Source organism: Nesoenas mayeri, assembly GCF_963082525.1.
Source record: "Nesoenas mayeri genome assembly, contig: SCAFFOLD_40, whole genome shotgun sequence".
Lineage (NCBI taxonomy): Eukaryota > Metazoa > Chordata > Aves > Columbiformes > Columbidae > Nesoenas > Nesoenas mayeri.
The window spans coordinates 619,697-630,364 of record NW_027660032.1 but is presented as its reverse complement, the minus strand read 5'-3'; the positions used below and the strand labels follow the sequence as shown (position 1 = coordinate 630,364).

The 10,668-nt window shown below is 51.3% G+C and overlaps 1 protein-coding gene across 1 annotated transcript; it reads right to left on the bottom strand.

The window, feature by feature from the left end:
* Positions 1–852: 852 nt before the first annotated feature.
* On the bottom strand, positions 853–1,927 carry LOC308052351 (olfactory receptor 14A16-like; the record flags this gene model as incomplete). The annotated part of the gene is made up of 1 exon (XM_080364434.1): positions 853–1,927. Exon 1 carries the CDS (start codon positions 1,813–1,815, stop codon positions 853–855), a length of 963 nt encoding a protein of 320 aa, XP_080220560.1. The 5' UTR covers positions 1,816–1,927.
* Between the last annotated feature and the right edge of the window lie 8,741 nt (positions 1,928–10,668).

Genomic DNA, 10,668 nt, shown 5'->3' with positions numbered 1-10,668 from the left:
TCCATAGACGGAAGAAAAACATCTGTGGGTGAGAAGCCAGTGCTAGAAACGGTGTTTGTGAGGGGCCAGTCCATGGTGATTGACCTGGGGCTCTTTCCACGGGGTGTCCAGTGCACAGGGGCACAGCCCAGCCCTGCTCTGCTGGTCCTGCAGGTCTCTGGCAGGAGCCTGGCTGTGAGAGGACACTGCTGTGTGCCAGCCCTGCACACACACACTGTTCAGCTGTACTCTGGGGTTTCATCTGTGGGTGACTTTTGTAGGAATATGCTTGAGAGAAACTTTGCAAGAAGATATAAACCATCATGCACTGCCCTAAGGAGATCACGTTTCTATCTGGAAAGGCTGTTGTGAGGCCAGCTCTGTCACAGCAGTGCCCATTCCCTGTCCCTGCCTGTGCCCACAGCACTGACACACAGCAGGATGGTGACCAAGCTGCCAGAGCACTCAGGTCTTGCACCAACACCAGGGATGAGAAGGAGAGTGTGGAGTGGAACCAGAACAGCTCTGGAAGAACAAGCGCTGCTGCTCCCTGGCAGGGCTGCCAGGGTGGACTTTTTTCCCCTCCTCCCGTGAACACGGGAATCATCCCTGGAGCTCTAAAAATGTGCTTGCAGGAAGGATATAGTGATAAACAAGTCACTAAAGAGCCTTTTATTTTGTTTAGAGACAAGGAGAGCACGGCTCCTCCTTTACTGAGCCAACAGTTATAAAAGAAAAGTCAATAGTGAATTAGAAAGGGAATGACAACATTATCACAATAAGAAAACAAGTAATAACAACAAAAAATCCAGATGACAGGCTGGACCTGTAATTAGCTACATTAAAACGCCTATGTAGAAGAAGATGGCTGGTTTATTGCTTTACAAAACAATAAGATATGAGTTTCCAGAGGGCATCCTTGAGCTCCTGGTTCCTCATGCTGTAGACGAGGGGGTTCACTGCTGGAGGAACCACCGAGTACAGAACAGACACCACCAGGTCCAGGGATGAGTAGGATATAGAGGGGGGCTTCAGGTAGGCAAATGAAGCAGTGCTGAGGAACAGGGAGACCACAGCCAGGTGAGGGAGGCAGGTGGAAAAGGCTTTGTGCCGTCCCTGCTCAGAGGGGATCCTCAGCACGGCCCTCAAGATCTGCACATAGGACACCACAATGAACATAAAACACCAGAGGTCAAAAAATACACTAACCACAATAAGCCCAAGTTCCCTGAGGTAGGAGTGTGAGCAGGAGAGCTTGAGGATCTGGGGGATTTCACAGAAGAACTGGCCCAGGGCATTGCCCTTGCACAGGGGCAGTGAAAATGTATTGGCTGTGAGCAGCAGAGCAGTGAGAAACCCAGTGGCCCAGGCAGCTGCTGCCATGTGGACACAAGCTCTGCTGCCCAGGAGGGTCCTGTAGTGCAGGGGTTTGCAGATGGCAACGTAGCGGTCGTAGGACATGATGGTGAGAAGGTAAAACTTGGCTGAAGCTAAAAAGACAAACAGAAAGAGTTGTGTAGCACACCCTGCATAGGAAATGGCCTTGGTGTCCCACAGAGAGTTGGCCATGGACTTGGGGACAATGGTGGAGATGGAGCCCAGGTCGAGGAGGGCGAGATTGAGCAGGAAGAAGTACATGGGGGTGTGCAGGTTCTGGTCCCAGGCTATGGTGGTGATGATGAGGCCGTTGCCCAGGAGGGCAGCCAGGTAGATGCCCAGGAAGAGCCAGAAGTGCAAGAGCTGCAGCTCCCGTGTGTCTGTGAAGGGCAGGAGGAGGAACTGGGTGATGGAGCTGCTGTTGGACATTTGCTTTTCCTGAGCACGGGGCGCTGTCATGAGAAAAAAAAAAAAAAAAAAGACAGTGAGAATCCAGGGCAGAGTTCTCTGACAAAAATCAAACCAACTCCCATAGACCCTCCCCTGTCACACAAACACTCTTGTGTTTTTCTAGGAGTACCTTTTTCAGCACTGTGGCTGCAGCCCTGCTTGGGGCTGGAAAATGTGCAACCAAGAGCAGGGCCTCTGCCCATGGGCCGTCGATAAGTCAGCCCAGCTCTGCAGAAGTGGGGCCACAGGAACCGTGGGGACTGTCCTGGTTCTGCTAACACAGAAGGGCTGTCAGCACTTGCTTTCCCAGTGATAGGGAACAGAGATGATGAAGGCAGTTTAGGAGTTCCAGGTTTCTTTACATATCCCCCCATATTCACTGCAGAGTGTTGTTGGGTGTCACAAACCCTCAGCATTTCTGCTGCACTCAGGGAGAACAGAGCGAGTCCTGCGAGACCAGAGGGTGCCTGTGGGTCAGTGCAGAGTGAGGGCAGCTGCTCTGTCCCTCTGTCCTGCTCCAGCTGCCCTGGGCTGGCACCTTTCTGAGATGGGGGCTGATCACACTCCCATGTTACCCTGAAAAGCCACCAGGCACTGCTGAGAGCAGAGGGACCCACCTCAGACCATGACAGGTCTCAGCCTTTCCTAAGATCTCAGCACCCAACGTTTAGCCCAGGACACACACAGCTCATTCCCCAGCCCCACAGACTGCATTGTACACAGCCCACAGGCCAGAGCAAAGCTGAGACACGTGTGCCCATGGACACACCTGCAGGAAAGGACCCCCAAGATCAGGCTGTGACTCTGCAGCTGAAACTGCCATCCCCAGAGAGCCTGACAGCAAGAACAAGATCCCAACAGCAGTGACCCAGAGCAGGGGAGCAAGAAGGAAAATGCGGTGAGGGTGGGGGTGAGAGAGGCCAGGGCAGAGGCAGCCGGGCACTCAGACAGCGTCCCCCTTCCCCAGCTGTGCAGCCACCTCCCAGACACCAACAGTGCCGGGCAGCTGCTCTCAGCCCCTGTGCTCTGCAGAGGAACTGCAGCTCTGGCTGCACAGGAGCTGCTTCATGCCTTGGAGCCCCCGGCCCTGAGGGCAGAGGCTTTGCTGGGTGGGACAGGAGGCCAGGGGGCTGCTCACAGGAGGGATCTGACCTGCAGGGAGTCACAGGGACTTTTCTCTCTTCTCCCTCCCATAACCATTCCGGGTTCGGTTTCCTCTCATTTCTGATCATTTCACTGCTGCCTGGAGATTCTCCCCTGGGAGATGTTTCCCTGTCCATGTCTGTTCCCTGTCAGTGCTCACAGACCATCCCACCCTCTGTGCCCTCCCCCTGGCCCTACAGATCCTGCCTGTTCACAGGCACTGCCTGGGGACATCTTCCTGTTTGCAGACTGGAAAACAGGACAGGTCAGACTAAGGCTGACGGGTCCAGCCAAGGTGATGCAGGTGCTGTGCACAGGCAGAGGGGTGGGGAAGGGATGTCATGAGCCTTCTGGCAGATGTACTGATCACTCAGAGCTGCAGTTCAGGAGTCTCAGTGACTTTTTTCAGCATGAGAGCTCATTTTCATTTTATCCTTTCTTGCACCCCCCAGCCCTTGGGAGAGGAAACTGAAAAGACAGGCTCAGAAAAGCTCCATATCTGTCTGCTAATCCTTACATTGATCTTATCAATGGGGCATTGCCTTTAGAAAAATCCTGAAGGTGATCTGGATGTGTGAGCAGCCCTGACCCACACACCTCCCTCTCCGCAGCAGAAGGACCTTTCCTGCACAATAGAGTTTGCTCCTTCACATGATAGCTTCTCCCCACAGCACCGTGGGGATCTCCCGGGCAGGCTGAGCGCTGACCCTGGCAGGCGGCAGAGTCCCTGCCCGGCACAGCCCTGGGGTGCAGGGACCCTGCTCTGCAGGACAGCCCTGGGCACCCCTGCCTGCACATTGACATTTACACCCCACAGCCACCCTGGGGAGAACGCAGCGTTCACGTCTTGTCACTCTGACAGTGCAGAAGGCAATCTCTGCTCTGCAGCACATCCTCCCCTCTGATCAGAGAACCTCTGAGAGCTGTACTTACATCTCTCGCAGGCTCTGCAATGTGACAGCTTTCTGAGATCCTACCAAGATTTGCAGATGCAATGCCCTGTAGCCACAGGCTTCATATCTGAGAGGATTTCATTTCCAGTGAACTCTCAGCATCCTCCCAGCCCAGACTGCGTTTCCCTCTCTGTGCCTGGCTCCTGTGCCCTCGGTGCTGCAGGCAGAGCCCTCAGCCCTGCTGCGTGTGCAGAGGAGCTGCTCCTGGGCAGAGCTGTCTCTCTGCAGTGCTGCCGCTGCCATGAGCTCCCTGTGTCCCAGGAGCCCAGCCCAGCTCAGCAGCACAGGAGCAGCCCATGATGTCCCTTTCTCTATCCCCTCTGGGCTCCTCCAGGTGTCCCTGGGGCTCCACTGGAACATCCTTTGAAACAACCTCAGTTAATCAGTGATCTTGATTCTCTCTCCTCTGAAGAGACACATCGTTGTATTCTTGGTAATAAAAAATGAATTAGTATGAGAATCATCTTTTCTTGTCCCATCATTAGACAGGACACAGGGAAGATTACAGCAAAGCCGGGGGAGGAATAACTTCAGTTGAATGAGTTCAGGCATTTTATTCTGGTTTTATACTCCTATGTCTAGAGAGACATTCATCAGTCTTTGGCCATATCTTGTCTGTGCTCTGCAGCAAAGCCTTTGCACACATGGGCTCTTGGACACTTGGTACCAGGTTTCTTGTGCAGGTCAGAGCTGGGCTGGTGCCACAGCTGGGGTGGCTCAGTCCAGATGTGAGGCCATGTCCTCAGCCAGGGACCTGACTGGGGAGCTGGAGCTGTCAGTGCTGCAGACAGAGCGGTGACACGGATGGAATGAACTGCCAGGCAGGGTGGCAGGAGTGAGTTCATCTGGTCTGCAAGGACAGCAGGCTCCAAGCACAGCAACAGTCCAGATCAAAGCTCAGTCTAGACCTGTAAAGCAATTCAAGGGCCCCCATAATGAGCTGTTACTACTGCAGGAACAGTTAAAGGAGAAACAAAGACACTTTGTAGCTACTGATGAATTTAATAAGAGAAAGAAGTGAGAATCCCTGTGTCCTCTTGTCCTTCCTCTTCACCAGCCATATGTCCCAGGCCTCTGTGACTGGAGGCAGAATAACCAACAGTGGATGGGGATCAAGTCAGGGGTCACTGGTACTAACACAATCCTCTCCAGTCTATGGGTCAGCAGGGGCAGCATCCCAGGAGCTGGGACAGCAGGACCATGTCACAGTGAGGCCACTCTGCACCATCTTGGAAAGCTCATGGAGACTGGGGGGACTCTCTGACCACTGGCAGCTCTCACACAGTGTGTGCACTTTTCAAAATGGCCCATGAGTGAGCAGGAGAACTAAGGGCTGTGCCCCAGAGCATGTCCACAGGGACCCCATTTCTGGGTGTCTGGAAAAGAAGGTGATGGGTTTTGCCCAGGGCAGGTTATTCCTCTCTGCTTCCTGTGAGGAAAGGACACGGTTGATGTGGGCAGAGCAGTGGTGGTCTGTTACCTGGAAGTCAGCAAGGCATTCAGCATTATCTCCCACAATATTCTTGTGCCCAAGGTAGGATATTATGGTCTGTGTCAGTGTGTAAGTAGATGGGTAAAACCAATCTGGATGGTTGGGCTTGGAAAGGTGCTGTAGAAAGGGAGAAACTTTCCAGTCCTGAGGACAGTCCAGCACTGGAAGCTGTTTCCCAGGAGTGCGCACTCACTCTGTCCCAGAAAGTGACCAAGATGTGTTTGGATAAAGCCCTGAGCAATCTGGTGTGACCCTGCTGTGAGCAGGAGGTTGGTCAAGACACCTCCTGAGGTCCCGTCCAGCCTGAATGACGCTGTCCTTCCTTCCCCTTCCTGTTTACAAATTAGGGAGAACTCTCAGGTTATTCCAGACCACAGAAGTAAATACTATGAAGTGCAGGGCTGATTTACAAGTGCCCCCGAACAGTCCTGACCACATATTTTCCATCTTTATTTCTTTAGCCCAGAGCCAAGATCTTATTTTTTGCTGTCCTAATGCCCTTCTAGAAAGAACAGCCTGTGTTGTTAACCCTTTCAGAGCAGGTTGTTCAAGAGGTGTCAGCATCCATGCACAGAGTCTGCACATCAGCCAGACACAAATCCATCATTATAGAAATGAAAACAAAGCACTTGACCAGCTCCTTGCACCCAGATATCAGCGTGACATGTCTGCTGAGATGCCAGGGAACACCTAAAATCTATGTCAAGGGTATGTGAGTCCTGGTTGGGTATCCTGGCTTGTCTCCTGACCCATGTGGTTCTTCAGGCTGTGAAGAGAATCAAAACCAGCCATTGGACTGGGGTAGTTCCATTTTACACGTGTCACACAGGACAGATGAGTGAGCTCAGAACTCCAGACTCTGCTGCACGGTTGGGACTGCAGAGACTGGAAATGCAGGTGACAGTGTGTGTCAGTGCACACACATAAAGATTCTGGCTTCCTTTGGGCCTTTGCACTGACCTGGGATCTGTTCCTTGGCGTTCTCTGTCTCAAAAAGAAACTGTTCTCCTATGCAACCTCCACATCACACCACATAACAAATAATTAAAAGGTAGAAAAGTAATGGAAGAAGCACAATTTCGGGGTAATTCCGTCCAAGAGGTGTACTCTTTAAGTGATTAAAACAAAAAAGAAGTGAGAGAAAAAGCATTGTTCTAAGAAATTCTTTCAAGATCAAACTGCTGAGATGTAGTAGATGCTTGGAAAAGCAAGAATGACTGTAAGGACGAAATTAAAGAGATTTAAATCATCCTGATCATCAGTGAGAATGAGGAGTTCCCTGTTACTGTTACTAGTGACAGCACCACTGTTCACAAACATCCTTCAGAGCATCTCCATTTTTCCTGGGCTCCAGAGCTCATCCTGCTCAGAGTTTGACAGGATTGCTGCAAACCCCTGTGACCCAAATCTCTACAACTGTCTCTGCTCAACAGTCTTTTACCCCAGGAAGGGGAAAACTGCCAATGCAGACACCAACCCAGTGCCCAACCTGCCTGGAGAGCCAGGACAGTTGTGCCACACAGCAGCCGCCTCTGAGGGAAGCTGGAGGTGATGGAACTGAAATTGTTTCAGCCCAAATCATAGAATCATAAAATCATGGAATCATTGAGGCTGGAAAAGATCATTAAGAACATGGAGTGCAACCGTAAATCAAACACTGCCAAGTCCACCACTAAACCATGTCCCAAAGCACCACATCTCCACAGCTTTAAAACACCTCCAGCAATGGAAGCTCCAATCCTGAGCTGACAGGACACCATTGGCTGCAGTTGGACATAAGATACTGGTCATGGCTGTGAGTTCAGCCCTCACTGGCAGAATGTCTCACACCCTCACTGAAGAGGGCAGGGGGCTGGGAGATGGGAGCACGTTTCAGTTTCCAGATCCCAGCACAGAGCCCAAACCATCCTGCCCTTGGACTCTGGATCCCATTTCCTGAGATGTAAAGCTGGTGGGGCTTCTGAGGATAATCATGTTAAAGGCATGAATAATCCTTCAATGTTTGTGTAATATGTCTAGGAATGTCAGTCGTATATGCTTATATTTACATATTTTTAAAATAGTACACTGCATCTCTGGTAGCCCCTCTGGCAATGACAGTTAAATAGGTATTTGCACTATAAGGCACCATAACCCATCCACAAGCACACATCTAAGTGGTTCACATGAAGGGTGGTCTGGCAAACGTCACCCTTTGTGTCCCCAGGTGATGGACACTGCTCATGTGCCTCTGCAGAGAGTGGCAGGAGCTGGATCCCCTTCTCGGGACAGACTCCTTCCAGGAGAGACACAGACACAGGGGAACTCATCGGGACTTTACGGCATTTCACTGGGCATCAGTTTTGACATATTGGGTGCTGTCCTGTGACTGCCCTTCCTGCACAAATGATAATAAAACAATAACCATTTAGTGAGACATGGTCATAAAGGGGCTCTTATGGACAAGAAAGCTCACCGTGAACTCTGCAGAGAGCGAGGAAGTTCATAATAAGCACCAGGAAGAACCAAGAAGCTCGAGGCCTCTTCTGAAGAGCGGGAGGCCTGAGCAGCCGTGATTGGCCATTGTAGGTGTGGGAGAGGGTCAGGGCATGTCAGGGAGAAGCAATGAGATGGCTGATGGCTTCAGCGAACCCTTCCAGCCATGTCTGAGCCCAGCAATGGAAAGCAGTTGATGTCTGCAGGTGGAGGAGGAACAGGAGGAAGATCTTCCTGGGAATATGGAAAGAGGAAAGGCCTCTCTTGGGCTAATCATGTATGGCAGTGCCATTTGCATGCTGTGGGCATGGCTGTGCCTGGGAGATGGGGAACGGCTGCTGCTGGGGTGGCTGTGCTCAGTCATGGCCCATGAGCCGACCCTGCTCTGCTTCTCTCTTACACTGCCCACACTTGGATGGTCCTCAGGAGTCATCCATGAACCTGGTGGATGCATGAACCTCCTGGAGTGAATGGGTGTGGATTCAAATAGGGGATTCAAGCAAGTTTGGGACTGGGACATTGAGGTGACTGGTGACCATTGCCAGGTGTATGAAACAAGCTGGATGAGTTGTGAGGAGCTCACAGGCATTTCCAACTCCACAGAAAACCAGAGCCTTGCAGTTAAAGCAACAGCCCTTGACATAAACACCACCCCCAAAACACAAACCACTCACACTGACCACAGGAAAAGCCTTGAAAAACATTGGAGAAAAATCTACCAGGTCCCAGGGGTCAGGGCTCAGCCATTCTGGTGATGAACAAGCATCAAGGTCTGACATGGCATCAGAGCCACCTCCACATGGCCCTCACCACCCGGAACCAGTGTCTCCAAGTCTTTCCTTCACCAGCCTCCAGGGACAGGGACCTGCACTGGTTATTTCCTTCACAGCTGTGTCAGTGATGGCCCGTCATGGGGTCCCAAACACCCTCAGAACTTGGGGTTTGCTTCTGCCTTTCACTTCATTAGAGCTTTGTTCATTCTTTCAGTACCTGTAGTTCAGGATCATGGCACCAGAGGGCTCACTAACATCGAAAATGGTCTTACAAGCCAAGACTTTGTGCATCATTTTCCTAAAGACTGCAAGACTGGTGTGGATGGCTAGAGAGATGTCAGGAATAGCCAAACAGAGACCATTTCTAAAATAAATATCAATAAAGCCAAATTTCTTCTATTTCCTTCCCTGCTTGCCCTTCCCTCCATTTCCAGAACAGGTGGCATCAGCAGCCTCCAGTTCATATTGATGTGGAGTGTCTCCTAGTAGAGATTGAATATGTCAGAAAAGTGGGTACCTAAATCACCATGTCAGTGAGGAGACAGGCCAGGATACCCCAAGAGGAGTCACACTCCTCTGGACCAAGAGGTGGGTGTTTCTGGCAATCTCAGGTGCCACAGCACAGTGATACTTGTGTTCAGGAGCTGGTCAAGTGACCCATCTCCTGTTCTGTAACGGTGTCTGAGTTTGCTCAGGTCACCCCTGACTTGAGCCCCATCCACTGCTGGGTGTTCTCCAGACTCCTGCCTTCAGGAACCAAGTCCCAGGAGACCTTACTGGTGAAGATGGAGGCCAAGAAGCAATGAAGAACCTCAGTCCTGTCTGATTCTACTCTCCTAAGTTCAGCAGCAGACCCATGTTCACCCTGTGCCAGCTCATCTTGCTGCCCTTACACTCCCCTTCAGGGATCAAGTCCAGGGCAGACTTGCATCATCTCTACACCCATGGCCATGGTTTCTAAATTCCTCCTTTGCAGCTTGCACTGATTCCACCTCTTGTGTGCTGCCTTTGTGCCCTGCAGCTCCAACAGTTCAGATGAGCAGCCTCACGAGACAAACACTTTTTTATGTTGGTACTTGGAGAGATCATTCTCGTTCTTGGAGCAGCCTGTCCTGTAAGGTTTCTCAGATTTCCTGAGCTCCTTCACCCTTCAGACCTAATTCCATGTCACAACCTTTATTGGCCACCATCCCCATTAAGTCCAAGTCTTCTCCTCTGGATTCCACCAGCCTGTGCTCTGCTGCTGGCCTTCCTCCCTCCGCTCTGGCACATGGGACTACACTGTGGCCAGGTCACAACAGCCAAGGTGGACACTGATGTTCACAAACCTCACCAGCTCTTCCTTGTTTCCCAGTTCCAGACCCAGGTGAGCATCACTCTTTTTGGCCCAGCACGCAGACATGTTAAACAGTTGTCCAAAGATCCTCTGGACTGTTGGCAGATTTGCCTGACCAATGAATGTCAGGGCAATTACAGTTCCCCATAGGAAGCTGCTCATTGACTGGAGATTTCCTTGCTTTGATGACAGAAGATCTTTTCCATTACTTCTCCATTATCAAGTGGTTTGCAACACCAGAAACGTTGTCACCCTATGTTGGGTTTCCGTGCCAAAGTCTTGGAACTGGGGGTGAGTGTGGCTGTGCTACAGCTGTCACCTCTCTAAGAAGACAACCGGGTTTGACCGACATCAGACAGAGCTAATTTCAGCTGCTCCAAGATGGACCCACTCTTTGCCAAATCTGAGCCACTCAGTGATGCTGGCAGCACCTCTGGGATATTGTATTTGAGAAAGAGTAAAAAATGCTGCACAACAGCAGGTGGGAGAGAGGAGGGAGGAGATGGGAGAGAAAAGCACTGCAGACACCAAGGTCATATCCCATAGGACCCAAGCAGGTCCCTCAGCAGGCCAAATCCTGCTCTCCTGAAATCCTGCTCTTGGCCTTGTTCTCATCTCCCAGGAGCCTCAGCTCCACTTTCCCATCCCTGACTGTTCCATCCTAACCAACTCTTTCTGGTTTGTAAGTGT